Source organism: Zootoca vivipara, chromosome Z1 (assembly GCF_965207765.1).
Source record: "Zootoca vivipara chromosome Z1, rZooViv2.hap1.1, whole genome shotgun sequence".
Classification (NCBI taxonomy): Eukaryota; Metazoa; Chordata; class Lepidosauria; order Squamata; family Lacertidae; genus Zootoca; species Zootoca vivipara.
In genome coordinates, this window is record NC_142583.1 from 47,852,331 (window position 1) to 47,873,080 (window position 20,750).

Sequence of the window (20,750 nt, forward strand, 5' to 3'; positions counted from 1 at the left end):
TAGCCATGAAATTATTCTTGCCTTCCAGATTATTTCCATATGCTTTTAAAAACCGGGCCAATTAAATTTGGCAGCTAGCCTTTGAATCAAGTGATACAAAAGTGAATGTCATGCAGAAAAAAGAACCCCACACATAATGATGAACATGAATCATTTCAGTTACCCAAATTTGGACTGTAAATCTTCAATCCTGATTCAGAATAATAGACTGGCCTAACCAGAAAGGTTTACTCCAGTCAAGTCCATGCACATTAAACTAGAATGAATGGATTTAATCCACATTTACCCCATTGATTTAGTGACTTCAGCTGGCCCAAATATTCCGGCGTCTGAATACTTTGGATTTACTCCATTATGGATTGGGGTGTTTGAATGCAAAGATCTCTCAAGGTGCTGGTAGGACAATATTCATTTAGAAAAGCCTGCAGTTGCTGCCATCTTGACACTATGCCTCAGTTTGGACAGCTCTCATAACAAGCCTGAGAGGACCTGGTCAAAGGTCACTCAGTGAGCTTCATGGCTATTTCAACTCTAGTCCTGTACCTAACTAGGTATATTTACTATACACATATTGAATAGATTTGGCCCTATTGAGACTCTATCTTTGATTGCTATGTGCACCTTTTTAAAAGTTTATATATCCATTATTTTATTTCTTCACACTCTTGCATGTCTGTTTGGATACAAATATGTTTCCATTGGCTGCCGCACAGTTAACTAGCATTGCATTAGTATGATTGCTTATTTGGTACAATGACCAAAGACAGACGAGTTTACATGAGCCCCTGAGAAGAAGAAAAACTGCTCATTGTTAAGGGTAACACAAAGATTAGATAATGGCTGTCACACACACACACACACACACACAAAACCTCAATATGATTTGCACAAACTGTCATAGGAACACTATTGTGCATATAAAACTGCTCTTTCATTTATTTATCTTTTATTCTTACATGGCTTGGAATTTCTTCAAATAAACATTTTAACACCTTAAGAGTAGGTACAACCCAGAGGAATGTATTTAGACCTGTGAGTTTAGAACTTTGCTACACTCTTGCCTTCTTTGCATACATACTACCGCCAGAGTGGAAGCCATTTCCCCATGATTTAACCTCATCACAGGAAGGCACTTGGTGTATATTCTAGCCACGAAGCTGGGCTGGATCATGTGGGTCTTCCCCGTGTGATCAGTTTAATGGTCTATCAGGTTCTGACCATTATCCTTTATGGCTGGAATCAACATTTGAAAGGCCAAACCCTGGTCTAAATTTAGACCAAACCCTGGTCTAAATCAAATGCTTGTGTCCTTATCCCAGTGTGTCCAGGAGGACAGAAGAGGGTAGAGAAAAACAGATTGAAGCACTTCAAGAAGTTTTCAGTGCCAGGCATGCCTGGGACCCTATGATTCCATACAGCAGCCTAGATGTTAGAACAGGATACTTAGAAGGTTTGCTGAGTCACTAGTTCTCTTGGGAAATCTCAATATCGGAACATACTGGAAGTTTGGCAGTCTTCCCTCTCCCTCAAAGGCAAATAGTATACTGGGAAAGATTAGAACCCAAGAGAGTCCCATGACTATCATGGATTTTTGTGTGAGAGAGGGTTGCTTCAAACAAGCCCCCCTTTCCCAAGCTTGCTATTTTTAAACAAGAAATTAAAAGCATTTCATCTCATTTGTTTTATATTACAGCCTATGGCTCAAGCCAATAGTGTTTAGATCAGTCAACAACAAAAGGACAGCAAAGTGAAGCACTGAACTGAAGAGGAGCTGGGAATCACTTCAGGAGATTCTAATATTCTATCGCGGGCCTATCAAAATGCTATTCTCCCTTTTTTCTTGCTTTTATTTCTTTGTTTGCATGCAGCCAAAAATAACAAAGGGTTGGATCCAGAGTTGCGTTTTTAGTGGAGTTAGCCTTTAGTGGAGGCTCTTTTTATTGGTCAATTTCTTCTTCCCTCTGCACCCTTCTGGAAAAGTTTTCCAGAGGGCTGGGAGTTGCTCTAGAGCAGCTCTGGGGCTCTGTAGAGGGGAGGAGAGATTGCAATTTATTTTCTGTATTTATAACAAACTTTTAAATCTAAGGAACTCAAGGTTGCATCCATGGTTCTGCCCCACCACATTTGATCCCTGCAACAATCCTGTGAAGTAGGTTAGGATGAGAAGCAGTGACTGGCCCAAGGTCACCCAGTGAGCTTCATGGGCAAGTGGGAAGTTGAAGAGGTCTTAGTCCAAAGCCTTAACTATCATACTACACTGGCTCACATTGGCAAAAAGCACCTCCCCACTTCCTTTTTCCAGTGAGGAGCCTCTGCTAGATATCAGTGCCTTCAGATCAGCAGCCATTTTGGACTAGAGTGGATGAACCTATCAACTTTCAGTTCTTTTTTTTTATTTCCCCAATCTTAATTTTTTTAAAAAATTATTACAATTCTTCAGCATTTTAGTGTGGATTTCTCCCAGTAAATATACCTGTATGCAGTTTTAAACAAACATACACAGTTTTGCAAGCAATTTTCCATAATGCTTTGCATTTCTGCATGTTATTTTCACTAATATGTGTATTTTTGTACATTCTCTTGGCTGGAGATTGCCAAATTGGGGAAAGCGTAACTTTCAAGGGATGGTTGTGTTTCAGTTCACTTAGTGTTTCAGAAAATTCAAATTTGCTAAATTCACCTGTGAATGTGAAATGCATCTTATTTTTCAATCAACCCTAGTTTGAGCCCAATCCAAAATTGAATTCACCTTGAAGACTAAGATGTTTATTATGGTCTAAGCTTTAGTGTGCTAGAGTTTATTTCACTCAACTGTTCATTCCACAGTTTTCAATGAAATGATACCACCAAGTACAATTGCTGAGTAGCCTCCCATTCATTTCAGAGTGTTTTCTCCAAATACACTTTTGAAACACTTTTTCATGCAATAGGTACATGGTACTATGGAATTCACTGCCACAATTTGTTGTCATCTAAGACGTTAGCTTAGATTACTATTAAAATATTTTATTTTATTTTTTTATGATTTGGTGAACATATGAAGAATCTATTTTATTGAAATAGTTTGTATTGCTTTCTCTCACCAAAGTTTCACTAGGTGGCAGGATTCTGCTATCTCTTGCAAAGCAACAGCTACGGCACATTCAAGACATGGGAAGCTTTTCTCTCTCAAAAAGAAATCTACTAGTGTGTTGCCAAAACGTTTAATAATCAAATATCATGATACATGCATATGATATTTGTACATATGAACTGCCTAGAACCACTGTTTAAGAAAAAAGCTAGTGTCTTTCTTCATATAGAATGAGGCAATGCTCCTTTACAAACAGAGGATAACTTTTAAAACATAATTATAATCTTATACTTCCAAGTTATTTTGCTTAACTATTTGAAAAAACAGACTGGCCTAACAGGGCTGAACAAAGTTGACTTGAGCATTGCATACATCATATTCTTAGTTACCTGTTTTGAAGAACTAGAAGACAATGAAAGTTCCACATTCTCTTTTCCTTTCTTATTGAAACATGATCTTATGCATGTTTACTTAGAAGTAAATTTGATTGAATAAATAATGCTTGATCCTAAGTGCAGTTACGCAATATATTTGTCTCACTGAATTCACTCAACTTGCTCCAAAATTAGTTTAGATAGCATTGTCATTTCCTTCTAAGTAAATATGCATACTATAGGGCTGCCTCAGCCTACCTATTTCTTCAAGTTAAGATGTTCTGATTTATAGTAAGTAATCCAAAATTAAACCTAAAACTCACTCTCTCAAGCATTATGGAAATAGAAGTGTCATATTCAATGGTAAACACAAGTTGCTCCCCAAACACAATAAAATGGCACCCTAATTAATTGTCAGATTATTTTTTTAAAGAGTTCTAGAACACGATCCCCTCCCATACAAATCCCCTGAAAATGCAGAAGATTTCAGAGTAACTTCTCACATGATCCATAATGCAGATCACAAATCTCCTACAAATTATTAAATATACATCAGGACATAAGCAGCATCTCATAAAAGCAATTCAAGCTGGTGTGAGGCTGGTAAATATTAAGCAACAGTTTCATTAACATGCTTTCCAAGATTCCTCAAAATGGTAAGCACATTTTCTCTCTCGCAGCCATACATTCATTCCTTTGCCAAGAAGACTAGAAGGAAAGTGTCACAAATCTCTCATCAAAGGAGGGTTTGCTAGTTTAAGTCCCAGAGTCCTAACTATACAGAGTTATTTCAACACCATTCAGCAAGTTCAACAGGAGCTAAAACCAATCAGCATCTCATCGGACTTGAGTATTTATGTGCAAGGCAGGGAAAACCTTTGTACTTTGATTGACATAAGAAACTTTCAGAAATATTAGCTTTTAAAAATAAAACTCAACACTTGCTAAGAATACACTTGAGAATTCCATTAACCCAAATCTAAATCTGCAGCCGGAATAAAAGCTTCATCAGGATTTATCAGCTAGACATACAGTACTAACCCCTCTCCCAAGGAAACAAAACATCCTGCCGATACTTTCCTTTTCACAAAACATTGATAAAGACATTCTCACCATCCTACCTTGGCAATCTGCAAAGGCTGCTTTTCTTCCTTGCCACCTTGAAGTCTAAAGCCCCAGGGTGCTCCTCCAGTCATGGTGATGCAGATATAATCCCCAGTGCCCATTTTTTTTCCTTGGGGAGGTTAGGCAGTATTCATTTGCAGAAGTAATTTGAGTGGGAGGGGGAGAGAAATCCTAGATGCTGTGGATGTTCACTGAACTTGAAGCTTGCTTTCCCGTTTGGTGTTAGAGAGAGAGAGAGAGAGAGAGAGAGAGAGAGAGAGAGAGAGAGAGAGAGAGAGAGAGAGAGAGAGAGAGAGCTCCTGCTGCATGTACACTGCACTCTGTAACATAGTCATTGACTGAGAGCAAGGGAGTTTTCCCAGATCAAGGGAACAGCCCACTCTTTCGTCAGTTAACTCTGCTCAGCCCACCTTCATGGCAAAGCAAAATGATGTCGAGGAAACACAAACGAAAGGGACTATTTGACCATGAGGCAGAAAAGGCTATATTTAAACCCAAGAGCATTTGCCCATGACAACTAAATCAAAACAGCAGAGACGAGGACTTGTAGATCTCCCTGAGACAGAGAGTTTACTTTTGTAAATGTTACCAGACTTGTTAAGTTACAATTGCAGCACGTTTTGTATTCTCCTAATCCAAACAAAGTTTGTATATATATTGGGAAGAGATGGGGTCACCCCCCGCCTCCCTGTTCTCTTATATACACTATATTGAAGTGTCCCACTGAGAATGGATGAGCAACAATGCTATTCACATTCATGGGATTATTGTAATGATCAAGCAGCAGCCTGGTTTTCTGAAGGTTTTAGCACACATGTGCCCTTCTCTCTCCATTAAAGACTTTACAGGATTTCTAACCAGAAAACATCTAAGGTTGCCATAATGGCTTTTCTCCTACCAAAGAAGGGTGTTGTTGTTGTTTAGTCGTTGAGTCGTGTCCGACTCTTCGTGACCCCATGGACCATAGCATGCCAGGCACTCCCGTCTTCCACTGCTTCCCGCAGTTTGGTCAAACTCATGTTCGAAGAAGGGTACCAGATGCATTTTGCTCCTTGGTAAATGCACACCAAACAGGCAGGTCTTAAACATTGGGTTTGCATGGCATGTGACATCAGGGTTTCAGAAGAGGTGGTGATGAACCAATTGGGAGGGGGATCGCACAGTGGAAGGGAGGGGCGGGAAATCCCACACACAAAGGTGTCATGCTAATATGTAACTTTGGTGGGCGTTCGGAAGGATCTAAAGGCAAGACGAGCACAGATGGGAAGTGTCGCCTCAGTCAGTATCATGCACTGAATGATAAGCCATGGTGACCCACACAAATCCTCAAGAGCCCAGACAGAAAAAAATATCTCAAATGCATTATTTTAAAATTCTCACCTATGCTTTTGTGCAAGTGTCTCAGACTCTGGGGATACCTAGGACTGTAACAGAAACTGGGCCTACAAAGGGATGTAGTGAAATGGCATTTACAGTAACAGGATTTGACGGATGACTACCTGACCATGTACAGTGGTACCTCTAGTTACGAACTTATTTCATTCTGGAGGTCTGTTGTTAACCTGAAACTGTTCTTAAGTAGTGGCATGCTTTCACTAATGGGGCCTCTTGCTAGCGGAGTTTGTAACCCGAAGTGTTTGTAACCTGAGGCGTTTGTAACTCGAGGTACCACTGTATTTGGCCTGTTATCAAAATGGTCCTTTAGGAAAATGAGTTGCTGGTGCGAGTAGGAAGAAAGGGAGATTGGAGTGCAAGGAGTCTTGATTTTATTTTTTAAAATGCTTTGTGCGTCTGTGTCTAATCTTGCCCCTTTCTAAAATTTATTAATTGCTGTGTGGTTTTTTTTTTTGTAAATCTACTAAATAATAAACTAAATTAAAATCAGGGTTAAGGGGTTGTCTCGGGACAGTGGGGAGCATGTGTGTTGTGTCCCATTTGGGGCACTCACCCTCCTTCTGATAGGAAATGCTTGGGTGGTCGGTGTGTGTGTGTGTGACAAAACAATGGTGGGTCAAAGAGGTTTAGCTGGGAAGAGTGAGAAAAATCCTGAGGAATGTTGGAGGGTATGACAATGTCTGAATAGGGCTTATGTTTGTGAGAGAAGGAGTGCTATGGCTGCTTCCAGGTTTCCTTGTGCACTGGGGCCCTATATGGCTGCTGAAGTATTGCTTTTCTGATAAACTGCTCCTTACTACTGATAAATTGCTCCTTTATTGTCCTGTTATTAACCAGTTCCTGCTAGGAGAAATGTGTGTTAATTACTGATTTCTTTTCACCTTTTCTTTTATATTTTTTGTGGAAAAGTACTACAGTATTTTACTATAAAGATAAGGCAAAAGGAGGAAATTTTACAGTCTTAATAATAATAATAATTTATTATTTGTACTGACTGGGCTTCCCCAGCCACTCTGAGCAGTTTACAGAATATATTAAAACAAAGTAAAACGTTAAATCTCAAAAAGCTTCCCTATACAGGGCTGCCTTCAGATGTCTCCTAAAGGTTATATAATCACTCATATGCTTGACATCTGATGGGAGGGCACAGTGGCGGAGCTTCATGCTCCAGCACCGGGGGCAGAGAGCAGGCGGGGGCGGGACTGGTGCGCATCCCGGGGGTGGAGCATGCATGGGCGTGGTGTGCGTTTGGGGGGCGTGGCTCATCGCCCACAGGGGCGTGGCACGTGTTCTGGGAGCGGGACAGCCGCAATGGCACCCTACCGGGATCATGCTGCCAGGGGCGGAGCGCTCCCATCGCCCCCCCTCTTCCTACGCCCCTGGGAGGGCATTCCACAGGGTGGGTGCCACTACCGAGTATTAACACATAACGCGTTAATACTTAGTAGCTAATGTAAAATAGAATCAGTGTGAAATTGTGCTGTTTTACTATAAAGATTTGGGGGGGGGGAGGCAAAGTGAAATGAAACCAGTAGTTTAACACTGTGAGGAACAAGAAAATGGGAACCTTAAGGGGAAATTCAGCAGTTACTTATTAGGAATGCTAGCTGTACTGGAGGAGGCAATAAGAAAGAGAGAATGCTAAGCCTTCCAGAAAGGAAACTTCTAATTAAATGCACAGAAGCGCTTTAAAGCGTCAACACAAATTCACCGTTTTACATTGGAAAGGCTTGTGCCTACAATTGCATATTATTTGGTGGGGAGGGTGGCAGCTACAAACTATATCTTGGGACTGGGGGAATAAGAGGGCAACACAAACAATTCTTGAATAGACTAGTGATGCCATTGTCTTTCATCCAGACTAAGGTAATTGATTTTAATTCTGATTAAAATCAATGGGTAAAATTAGTCATGACTAAAATCTCATTTATTTCAAAAGGGAACTATGCAATTAATTCATTCTGGATCCAAACCATTGTCTGGTTAGTATAAAAAGTGAGTTTTAAAAGATGGCAATTCCAGGCTAAACAGCACTCTCCCATCCCCCCCCCCAAATTTACTAGAACCATGCCTAGTGACCCCAAAAGAGGGATTTTTGAGATTCAGCATGAAGATTGGTGTATCACACCCATGCACTTCATCAAAATGTGAGGCCATTTGTCACATCAGTACACAACGTACAGAGAAATATTCATTCTAAGAATGTGATTCCCACAAGAGGGGTTTAAAAAGTAGTTCTCATAGCCTTATTATCTCTAGGAATTACTTCTTATTGAGCACCCATAATTCCAGTTACCATATACAACTATATAAATTTTTTATTTATTGGTATATCTTGCTTTTAATGCTATCTTTATCTCTTTCCACATTCTTTGCAGGATTCTTTTGGGATTTGTGCATTACTGTAAATAAATCGGAAAATGCTTCATTGCAAAAGCATCAACAGCTGTCTTACTGTAAAAGCTAAAACAGAGATCAAAATGTATGTTAAACAAATTACTGAGGAAATACAGTATTTCAGTGACTTGTGCGATAGAAAAGAGGCTCTTCTACCAGTTAAGAAACACAGTTTAAGATTCTCAAGAAACTAAATTCTGGTGCTTTTTACCTTTTATACCAGGATGGGGAACTTTTTTCAGTCTGAAGGCCTCATTCCCCAATGAGCAACTTTCCAGGAGGTACATGCTAGTTGTGGGCAGGGCCAGAAGCAAAAAGTGGGGAGACTAATGGATGTAGATCTTACCTTTGAACAGAATGTTATATTCCAACAGCCAGCTATGTACAAGTCTAGAGATTTTTATGCACCCAAAAAGAGACCTGTGAAGGACTGTTTCAATGACTGTTTCAACTTTCTAGAGTTTAAAGTCATAAATTGACTCTTCAAATATAAACTGAATTGCTTTTAAACACACACACACACCACAAAATCTCTTTTAAATTTATAATGTGTGATGCTTTTTGTTTTGATTATGATTCAGGCCCTTTTCCCACACACTTGAGTTTGTTTTCCAAATCTTGTCATGTGCTCCGAGAAACTGAAGTTTGAGGCAAGTATCTGCAATAAATTTTGGCTGCAGTCTTGGCCTATAATTTAGGCTTATGAGATCTGAGCAGGGATCTGTGCTGAGTGAGACACCAGAAAGCTGGTTAACTCATTGCATGAGTGGATTTCTGGTCGATATATTAAATAAGAATTGGCCTGTTTTGTGACTCTCTCGAGGCACACACTCCTTGAGGGTGGGGGCTTGGCTAACTAGTCAGAGTGGGAGGGGTGGGAGCTATAGCAAAGCAGTGCTGCCCCTCACAGTGGAGAACAGAAAGGCTGCTTGGAAACCAAGGTTGATCCACTCCTACCTGCCATGCAAAGACTCCAAAGGCTGCCCCCCCCCTTTTCCTGGAGTCCCATTATAGCCTGGTTACAGTTTCTGATTGTGCAAAAGCAGAGGTCAATGCTCACACAAACTCTCTCCCTCTCTCTCTCTCTCTCTCTCTCTGTGTGTGTGTGTGTGTGTGCGTAGCTGCCATATGAAGGAGGATGCATCACCTCTGTGAGGAGCAAGCGAACAGGAGGCAGGGAAGCAGGTAAAGCACCCAGAGCCAAATCTGCTGTCCCTTCCAGAGTGCTACTTGGTAGCTTTGGAAGAAGAGTTTGGATTTGATATCCCACTTTATCACTACCCTAAGGAGTCTCAAAGCGGCCAGCATTCTCCTTTCCCTTCCTCCCCCACAACAAACACTCTGTGAGGTGAGTGAGGCTGAGAGACTTCAGAGAAGTGTGACTAGCCCAAGGTCACCCAGCAGCTGCATGTGGAGGAGCGGAGATGCGAACCTGGTTCTCCAGATTACGAGTCTACCGCTCTTAACCACTACACCACACTGGCTCTGGCCCTGGGCTGGGAGAAGTAGGGTTTTTTTTGGGGGGGAGTCATAAGTGGCAGAAGGTCTTATGACTGTTTCTTGCCAGCTTTTTCTCTGCTTAGTGTTATTTGTCTCTCACTTACACTTTATGGGCATTTGGTGGCACACTGTAAAAAGGTGGTTCTGCCACAGTTCATTCCCTCCCACCACCACCACCTTGGAAGGGCCTCTGACACCTTCATTGTATAGTTTTTGGTCATAAGTTGTTGAATTCCCTCCCCATCTAGCTTTTTAACTATACTGCTTTCAGCAAATGCTGAAGTCTCATTTCTTTACCCTGCCCTTTGAAACCCAAGATGTATGTTTTGATGACTTCCCCTATTTTTTGTGATTTTAATATGTCTTAACGGTTTTTAATTCTTAATTTGAAATGGTTATAACCCACCTTGGGACCTGTTGGTGGAAGCCAAGTAATAAATGTAAATAAGAACAATAGGTTGAAGACATGCCTCTTTACCCTGACCTAGGACAGCTCAGTAGGTAGAGCAGGAGTCTCTTAATCTCAGGGGCATGGGTTTGAGTTAAGGTTACCAGATGTCCCCGTTTCCCGGGGACAGTCCCTGGATTTACAAATCAGTCCCCATACAAAATCCATTGAAGTTGAAAAGTGTCCGCAGATTCATTGAAAAAAAATCTGGTAACCTTAGTTTGAGTCCCACGTTGGGCAAAAGATTCCTGCATTACAGGGGGTTGGAATAGATGACCCTCGTGGTCTCTTCCAACTCTACAATTCTATGATTCTCTCTCTCTCTGTGTGTGTGTGTGTCTGCCTCTCTGTGTGAAACTGCTTCTTCTGAAATTTAGCTCAGTTGCAGCATTAAGAGAAGGGGCAATCTTGCCCACATACCTGCATTTCAGATCACGTGTGAGTATACCTTCTAAATCTGTGGATATTGTGGGATATAAAACATAACCACAAAAATGCCCTTAAAATGCACTGCTTATATCGAAGAACAGGCCTCTGAACCTTGGTACGCATCTTGCCTTCCCTCACTAAAATCTCTGCCCCTTCCCCCCAAAACATGAAACAACTCCCCTAATTCAACTTCACATGTGGAACACCTGTGGAACACACCTTTAATCCTTAGAGCAATTACGGTATTTAAATAGCTTACATTCCTCTTCTGTGTTGTCAATTGGGAATAACTGTGGGATAAAATCTTAACAGATGTGGTATTATCAGCAGACCATGTCACTTTTCTTTTATGTTATCTCCTGTAAACTAGCATATCGGCTTGACAGTTGTGCTTAGCTACAAAAGAAGAAAAGAGTAAAATATGTAATCTGGAACAGCCAGAAGAGAATTTAAAACATTCTGTCTGTACAAATAGAAAGCTTTCCAAAGCAGACTACGAACCTGTTGGAAATTGGTGCCTATTACATCACGGTTTACAAGGCATAATTTTGTAATGGTTTTTCAAAGCAAGCATTCAGCTTAACCTTCAAGGATCTTCAACATTTTTGCTAAATAACTTAATTACTGTGATTATAAATTTATATCATCAGATATGTACCATGATGGAAAAATTGTTTCCAGCTGCCCACTCCCTGCGTTTGGAAACCTTATAATGGGTGTGGGAACCTTTGGCCCTCCAGATGTTGATGAACTACAACTCCCATCAGGCTTGGCCAGCCTTACTAGGGCTGATGGGAGCTGTAGTTCAGCAACATCTGGAAGGTGAAAGGTTCCCCATAAGAAGATTCAGTAGGAGAGGGACTGTGAGTTGCAGCATTACTTCAGCTGCTGCCTGAATGGCGAAGTCAAAGGGGTAGTGATCCTTTGTGGAAGCTGAGGCCTAGATATGTATTTGATAACTTCATTCTTGGCTAATTTGTAGCAAACAAAGCAGCAGTAACAGAAACATCAAGGTCCTAGGTAAAAATCTTTCAACTCAGTTGTTTTGCTATTGCCTGGAGGCATAATGTTGCTACGTTTATAGTACTGAAAAGTTGTGGGGTGAGGATTGTTTGCTGTTACATTTGTTATATATTGCTGTTTTATTATTGCTGTTGTTATGAAATTACTCCTATAATTGTTGGTTTTGTGTGTTCTAATTGTTTGCGCTTTGACCATAAGTTGTCTGTGGAAAAGCAGTGTGCAAATACTGTAATGTGGTGGTGTGGATGGTGATAATATATACAGTACTGCTACGATTAGAGAGAGAAATCCAAACATGATATCAGACAGAATGAAGGGGATATAGGCAGATCCCTGCCTAAGCTGAAGTTCCTCATCCTGGCTCAGTGTAAATCAGGCATCCCCAAACTGCGGCCCTCCAGATGTTTTGGCCTACAACTCTCATGATCCCTAGCTAACAGGACCAGTGGTCAGGGAAGATGGGAATTGTAGCCCAAAACATCTGGAGGGCCAAAGTTTGGGGATGCCTGGTGTAAATCCTCCATCTCAGCCAAAACTGGCTGAACCAAGTCCAGACAAAGTGTTTGATTTGTTTTTTGTAAACAGTTTATAGGTTCTATTTACAATCAAGTAGTATGAAAAATGTGTTAAGTAAAATAACTATGGATTTCACATGTCATGACTACTCTAGCCCTAAGACTGCAGTAGTAGGTCTTTATCCTCCAAGGGAGCATTCCTGCCAGCTGCCAGGTAAAGCTTACGTTGGCAATTTGGCTTACGTAAGCAATTTGGCTTACGTTGTTTTTTAAGCACTCTACCTACAATTAATTTCCACCCTTGTTAATATTGTCTACTTTCCCTTTAGCCCTCTTTCTTGCCTATCAAAGAACCTGTATGTTTTACTTCAGGATGCACACACCTGGTTAACAGTCAGTATTTCCAGAGATGAGGAATCAGCCATTGCATATTTATTTCTTCAGCTAATGCAGGAAAGGGGATGCTTGACAAGATAGCCCAGCCTTCACTAGCCTGCTGCCCTCCAGATGTTTTGAACTACAACTCCCATCAGCCCCATGATGGGAGGCTAACAAGCAGGATTTAAGAGGGAAAGTGCTCTCCCTCCTGTGGTTTCCAGCAACTGGTATTCAGAAGCATTGCTTCCTCCAGCTGTGGATGGCAAAGCATAGTCATCATGGCAAGCAGCCATCGATAGCCCTTGAATTTGTCCAACCCTCTTTTGAAGCCATCCAAGTTGGTGGACATCACTGCCTCCTGTGGGAACCAATTCCATAGTTTAAACTATGTGCTGTATATAAAAAAGTACTTCCTCTTTATGCGTCCTGAATCCTCCAAGATTCATTGGAGGCCCACAAGTTCTAGCATTATGAGAGCGTTCCCTATCCACTTTCTCCATGCTTAATTTTATAAACTTCTATCGTGCCACAGTCTTCTCTGAATTAAAACGTCCTGAACGCTGCAAACTTTCTCTATAGGGGGAGTGACAAATGCATGCAAAACAAGCACTGTTAAAAGTCACAACAGCAGTCATTGGTGACAACAGTAATCTTTGAGAAGCCATAAGGCTCTCTCTTATTTTTGGCTGGGGAAACCCAGCCACATGGGTGGGGAATAATAATAATAATAATAATAATAATAATAATAATAATAATAATAATAATAATGCTGTGCTACCCTTCAGGCATGTATTGTCCCTCAAGGAAAGCCTTCTAGCTTATGCGATCCTTCCATTCCGTTCCCGCTTCCTTAAGAACCCCGAACCTCCCCTTTGGCAGGTCTGCCTTCCCCACGTTCATCTCCGGCCAATTCTTCCTTCCTCTTTGGGAGCAACGACTGGAAGAGCGCGCCAGGGCAAAAGGCTTCGCCAGAGGCACCGCGCATGCTCGACTCTTCCCCGAAGGGGGCGAGGAAACACCTTTCGCCAATGACGCGCCGCTTTCCTGACGCGAGCTCGGCGCTTGTCGGCGGCGGCGCGCGCTCTCCTCCGGGTCAGCTGTGGCCTCGCCGCGCGCTCCCGCGAGCACTGTTAGACGTGGCAGTTCACTGAGCGCTCCCGGGCGGGGAGAGCGAGCGAGCAGGAGAGGCGGGAGCCTGGAGCCGGCTGCCACGCTCTCCCTCCTTCTGACAAGCGCCTGCTGGACCCGCTTGGAACGGCGCGACCCGCGGAGCCTCCGCGCGGCGAGAAGGACGGACGGGACCGCGGGAGACTGGCCAGGTGAGGGGGCCACCTGTGCCCAGGTGGGTAGGGGGGGGGAAGAGGCGAGCGTCCTGCGAGGGGGGGGCATCCTGGATGTTTTGCTCAGTGAGTGGAGCTTCTGTCCTCCAGGGAGCAGGAAGGAGGGGAGCAGCACAACGGCTTGAAGGATCCCAGGATGAGCCGGCGAATTTTGTAGGTTTGGCATAGGGGGAGTTCTGTGGGGAGGAGGAGAGGGGTGTCCCAGCACGAGAGGGGACTGGGGAGAGTTTATCCTTCTGCAAGTTGGGTGCAGTTGCGTGGGGGTGGGGGTGGGGTGAGCGTCAGACGCAGGATCTGAGCAGCACCAAGGAGGCATCTCCAGTCTTATAGGGACTGGCATAAGTCGGTGTAAATTGCAGGAGTGTTCAGCTCTTCTTTGAGACTCGGGAAGGTTTTTGTTTAGGGATCTGCTGTATCGTTAAGGACAGTTTTAAATGTGTTTAACTTTTTTTTTAGAAAGTTGCCTCCATTAGTACAATGCTAAGGTGCTTAAAAACACACACATCCATCACCTGTCTAACTAGCACCTAATATTGCAAGGCTTTTGTGGTTTTTCTAGAGTTGATTGTATAGGCATTGAATTTTGACAGAATGCATCCAGGCTGTTTAGGTGGGCACAGGATTTTCTGTTTGTGATGAGTCAAAAGTGTGATGTTGGCACCTTGGCATATTGGGAGAGTGTTCTTGCCATGCACATCAGGGTTGGGCAAATCAGCCTAATCACCACAAAAGTTGCATGATTCTTCCCTTCCTTTTTTAAATCTTGGGTTGACACTCTTTATGATGGGTTGTGTAGTCTTTTGGTAAGCATCTTAAATACTGGAGGCGCTGGAAAGAGATTGCACAATTGCTTCACCTTCACCATGCACCCATCATTGTAGAATACAACACAACCACAAAACATCTCACTTGTTGATCATGGGAAACTGATGTTAATTTCAGAAACTGCCACTGTCCCCAACAATCTCCTTCTGATTTACTTCTAGTATAGCCTTTGGATTAATTTTTCTAGCATAAGAAGAAGAGGAGAATCATAGAGTTGGAAGGTACCACAAGGGTCATCTAGTCCAACCCCAGGCAATGCAAGAATCTTTTGCTTAACATGGGACTTGAACCCACAACCCTGAGATAGTCTCATGCTCTACCAGCAGAGCTATCCCAAACAGTTGTAGCATTTATTTATTTATTTATTCCTTATTATGTTTATTTGCCACCTTAATTTTTCAAGGATTTCAAGGTGGTACACATGGTTCTCCTCCTTTCCATATCATCCTCACAACAACCCTGTGAGGTAGGCTAGACTGAGAGATGTGAATGGCCCAAGGTCACCCAGTGAGCTTCATGGCCGAGTGGTTTGTTGATTTAACCTGATTTAATCCTTTTTGTTGATTTTTAGATCTTCCTTCCTCCTTGCTCACCATTCCAGCCTATATGACATGTGTGATATGCTTATGAATGAAGGCTCTTCCTAGTGTTTTTGTGGGAAATCATGGCATGGGTCAGATGTCACTGCTAAACCAAGGATCTGTCACCTGGGCCATGCCTTGGACTCACAAAGCCCCACTCTTATCCTTCACTTCCTGCTTTGCAATACTTATAGTTTGCTGTGGTGTCCAAATCAGCCAAAGTAGTTATTGCAAGCTATAGTTCACTATGATGCCAGAATTGCCACAAAACCATGGCTTGAACTGGGTTTCTAAAACACTTTTGTGATCACCTGTTTTTGGCAGTAAACATATTTTGCTTGATTTGGATGTGGAAGAAAATGAAGGAGTAGGCGAGGGAACTGGGGTGCACAAGGAGAGGAAGATGGAAGTATCCAAGCTCCAGGTATGGGCCAGATCACAAGGTGATTTAGCTGTGATATCTAAACATGGGAGGGACCCAGGTGGCGCTGTGGGTTAAACCACAGAGTCTAGGGCTTGCCGATCAGAAGGTCGGCGGTTCGAATCCCTGCAACGGGGTGAGCTCCCGTTGCTCGGTCCCAGCTCCTGCCCACCTAGCAGTTCGAAAGCACACCAATGTGCAAGTAGATAAATAGGGACCGCTCCAGCGGGAAGGTAAACGGCGTTTCCATGCGCTGCTCTGATTCGTCAGAAGCAGCTTTGTCATGCTGGCCACATGACCCAGAAGCTGTCTGCGGACAAACGCCGGCTCCCTTGGCCTATAGAGCGAGATGAGCACCACAACCCCAGAGTCGGACACGACTGGACCTGATGGTCAGGGGCCCCTTTACCTTTACCTTTATCTAAACATGACCTAAGCGTGACTAGTTCCTTCTATGGTTTGCAGTCAATCACCTCTTTCAGCATGACTTTGGGAAGTCTGCCTGAGTCCAATCATATGACCACACTGGCAGGACTAGAATCCCTAATAACTTTAGACATATCCTGGAGATAGAAGAAATGGCAAAGAGTACTTTTGGTTGGCCCAACAATTATATAGGTACAGAAAGAGTTTGTGACATGTTTTTAGACACCTTGTAATAAGGAACTTCTGTCTCTTTGGGCAGTAACTCGATGGTGGAGCATCTGCTTTGCATCATGCCACCTCCAGTTAGGGAATGTCCCCCATCTGAAACCTTTGGAAAGCCACTGCCAGTCAGTGTAGACGTTACTAAGCCAATGGTCCACTCCACATAAGGCAGCTTCCTAAGGTTCCTATCTCGAGTGGCCAAAACCAAATATTTGGTTTTAGTACTGTTTTGTGTGCCCTTTCTGATTATGAGGAATGGGTTAATTGTACTGAAGTCTGATGTACTTTGCAAAATAGATACTTGTACTTTGTATCTGTTTGTTTTGGGGAAAGGGTGTGGTTTATTAAACCACCTATGTTATCTATAATGTATTTGGAAGTGGATATAGGCCACTAAGTCAGCCGTACTATGTTTGTATTTCTAAGAGTTTAGAGTCTATTTAGTTGTGCATAGGAAGTCTGACGTGGCACACTGTCTTTCCCTCCTACTGAGCTGTGCAGGAAGTTGTTTCCTTTAGAGCCTATCAAAGGTAAGAGCATTACCAAGTCCTACAACAGTTGCCCCGAACTTCCATTCTTTATATTGACAATGAAAATGTAGTGTAGGTGCTTTAATGCTGGCTACTAACTAAACTTGCTGAAGTGACCAGGGCTTAGATTGCCACGTTTCAGTCTAACCAGAAGGAGGGGAAACACCTTGGCACTGGGAGAAACCTGATGTGCCTATGTGCTTTCTTTCCTATTTCATTTTCTAAATCTTGTAGATTAAAAAGATTCCAAGAAAGGATTTGCAATTTTATATGCATGAAACTTGAGAGGCTTGGGAAATTTTTAGACTGTAATTTGTTCAGTTAATAGAAACATTCAGTATAGACAAAACAAAACAAATATTTCACCCGGGGGGGGGGGAGCAGTGTACATTGCAGACCAGACCTCCACATTAGCATTCATAATCCATAATGATAACACTGCTAAATTAACACTCTCACTGTGCGTCCTATATTAATACTGTATTCAGTGAGCTATCTCCATTGAATTTGGTAAAGATTTGTTGATTCCTTTCCTTACGCACACCTGAAAGTTACACACACTATCCACAGAAGGGTGTTGTTGATTTTTAAAGCAGAGAAGATGTAAAGCATTTTTAATGCAGTTTCACCCGAACACTTTGTACTTGTGGTGTTTCAGCATATATATATATAATATAGATAATATTTCTTCCAAAAAAGTTGATATACTCTTTCAGCACATTGAATTATTACAAGTTGTGTGCAGCCTGAATAGACCCCTGTTTGATTTCACACACAGAGAGACACTCAGTCCCACCAAATGGTAATTGAATATGATAGCTAGGCCTGCGTGATCTTTGCTACCTTAATTTTTATCTTGGCAAACATACACATTAGTTGGAAGTAGATAATGGCTGAAGTTATAGGGACTGAAAGTGATAATTGCAGCCCTGGTACAGTTTTTTCTAACGCCACGTCATCATACTTACTTTTTTATATATGGAATTTCCCCTCTGTACTTCTAGTTTGGCTCTGAAGAGCTAAAACATGAGTAGGAGATGTTATTGGGCAGTTGTTTGGTTGCAGTTCTTCTGTACATGCTTTATCAGGAGTTAGCCTCATTGAAATCTGTGGGACTTGCTTCTGAGTAAACTTACATAGGCTTGAACCATTAGGTCACATTTGTCATCATTACTGCCTTCTGTCACTGTAACCACCACTCTGTCATGTTTACTGAGTCACACAGCATGACCCAATTTGCATTTACTCAATATGCTGCATACACAACATACCTTTAAAGCACCTTCTTTCCCTCAAATAATTGTTTGTTAGCATTGTTTGTTAAGGAACTGTAGCTCTGTGAGGGATGGACTTCAGTGTTCAGAATCTTTTGAAGGAACGAATGTGCTTCGAATGAGCTTTAAAGGCATCGTGTATGCGGTCAAAAGTAAGCCTTGTTATGCTCAGTGGGGCTTAACTGAGAGCCAGTGTGAGTAGTGGTTAGAGTGTTGGGCTAGGACTTGGGAGACCAGGGTTCAAATCCTCACTCAGACATGAAACCCACTTGGTGAATTTGGGCCAGTCACACACTCTCAGCCTAGCCTACATCACAGGGTTTTTGAGAAGATAAAATGGAGGTGGGAAGTGTGGGCTCGTGGGAGAAAAGGTGGAAAATAAATGCAATAAATAAAGTAAAGGGGCAAACCATTGCAGCTCTCAAGACGTTACTGCCTGAGTTACACAACTGGAAAAACATGTTTGGATTACACTTGCAAGACTATATAACTCCTGATATGGTTGAGTTTTTGTGTGTGTTTTGACTGGGAGTTGGAGGCTAGTTCGTGGTATACTTAGTATACAAAATAAGTACAGTATTGGCTGCCACAGTGCCCAGTTATGGGCCAGATCTCATGACTGTTGGTGTGTGGCTCTTGAACTCTGTCTGTCTGTGTTGGTTACCTACCAATGACCACTTAGTTGTGTGAAGCAACTGCCATGGATGGGATCATGTCTTTTGCATCTTGTGGTGGCAACTGTTTGAAAAGGCAGATTTTGCAGCAGTGTGCAAATGAAGGTGCCATAGGCAGGGGAAATGACCTGAGGGATGAATGTCAGGGGCTACTGTGTGCTTAGTGCCTAGGGAAACGGGCCTCATTTTAGAGGAAATACTTAGAAAAATCAGTGAGCACTGCAGTGTGTGTGCATGCACATGTGTTGCAAATTCCAACACAATGTAAGCAAGGCTGGACCCACTTCATAAAGTGCCCCTGGCAAGGTCAATCACTTGATTTTGTTTTCTGTCATTCCCTGGTATAATACAGGTGAAAAGGATAGTTTTTGGTTCAGAATGTGCAATGGAAAGACCAAAAATTGCAAAGTAGGGGAAGCTTGGTGTGCTTACTGCAAGTAGAGGGTGACCCATTAGTGTGGATGGGGCAATGCCCCACCAACCTGCCTTCTTACATACAACCAGTCTCCATCTGTCATTGGTTTTGGCTCCACCATCTCTTAGGCTCTCTTGTCTTCTGCCCTTTCAGCCTCAATGGGCACCATCCACCACTGCCTACTGATCTCTGCTTTCCTGTTTGCATTTTCCATGGAGCTAGAAAGGCAACGGCCCTTTCTACCCAATGCTTGGATCTGTATGGAAAGTCATCTGTATAATATTTTCAGGTGCTAAAGGTAATATTATCGTTTCAAAACCATATGGGTTGTCAAAATGTGTTTGGAATCATCCGTAGGCATACCTATTTTTTCCTGCATTGTGCCACAAAACAGGAAATTTGGTCGTCCTACCAGACAACCACTGGGGGCAAAACCTGGTTGTTTTGCAACAAGTAACAGTGGTTCAGTCTGTGATTAATTTTATCCACCTCTTCTAGCTGATTTTTTAAAAATAAAGAGTTTGTATCAGTGCCTTTGCTACAAGAGAATGTCTGTGCATTTTGTCCATATCAAATAAATAATTTGGTAGCCATTATGTAAGAGAGCTAATAAGTAGGATGCTGTCCTCTTGCCTTGTAACATTGCTTTTGGGTCATAAAGCTCATTTTGTGCTTTACCTGCACTATGTATCAGTGAAATATTGCTGATTTTATTACTTGACGTAGTCTAATTTCTATGACAGGTTTTCCATCAGAAATAAACCACTGCTAAAATGAATCAGCAAGGATATGTTGCAACACCTCCATATTCTCAGCCCCAGCCAGGAATGGGAGGATTCTCTGCTGGTTTGGGGCAACCTGCTTCTCCACATATGTATGGACACTATGGTGATGTAAACTCACCTTCTTCTGCATCTCAATCAGGTAAAGTAACATCAAGACATTGGCCATATAGAGGTTGATGTCTCCACTATACTAGTGCATGTTATGTCATTATCCATATCATTACATTACTGTTCAGTGGTACCTTGGTTGTTGAACTTAATCCGTCCCGGGAGTCCGTTCGACTCCTGGGACCATTCGAAAACCAAGGTGCAGCTTCCGATTGACTGCAGAAGCTTCCTGCACTCAATCAGAAGCTGTGGAAGCCGCGTCAGACTTTGGCTTCCGAAAAACGTTCACAAATGCTCACTTTTGGGTTTGTGGCGTTCAGGAGCTGATTTGTTTGGGAGCCTAGCCATTCGACAATCAAGGTACCACTATACTTGTTAATATTTATCTTGCACTATTAGTGAAAAGAAAAGCTCCTGGTTTAATCAGGTATTACAGTGAGAAGACCATAAGCAAGGAAAGATGCTTGGTCTTGGTATTATGTATGAACATTC

The 20,750-nt window shown here is 42.3% G+C and overlaps 2 protein-coding genes across 6 annotated transcripts in view; one reads left to right on the top strand and one right to left on the bottom strand.

The window, feature by feature from the left end:
• SYNPO2 (synaptopodin 2) overlaps positions 1-4,912 on the bottom strand; it is an 89,670-nt gene extending 84,758 nt beyond the window's left edge. Inside the window, exon 1 of the mRNA XM_035111525.3 lies at positions 4,569-4,912. Coding sequence (XP_034967416.1) covers positions 4,569-4,673 — 105 coding nt within the window. The 5' untranslated portion in view covers positions 4,674-4,912. The remainder of the gene's footprint in view (positions 1-4,568) is intronic.
• Positions 4,913-13,681: 8,769 nt separating this feature from the next.
• SEC24D (SEC24 homolog D, COPII component) overlaps positions 13,682-20,750 on the top strand; it is a 61,179-nt gene continuing 54,110 nt past the window's right edge. The window contains exons 1-3 of one of the 5 annotated variants that reach the window (XM_088660384.1): positions 13,834-13,976; positions 19,519-19,663; positions 20,109-20,289. In XM_088660384.1, the coding sequence (XP_088516510.1) occupies positions 20,139-20,289 (151 nt within the window). In that variant the 5' untranslated portion in view covers positions 13,834-13,976; positions 19,519-19,663; positions 20,109-20,138. Of the gene's footprint in view, positions 14,000-14,092; positions 14,151-15,727; positions 15,828-19,518; positions 19,664-20,108; positions 20,290-20,750 lie in introns of those variants that run through there. The other 4 variants (XM_060278559.2, XM_035111604.3, XM_060278560.2 and 1 more) reach the window with 4 other exon arrangements.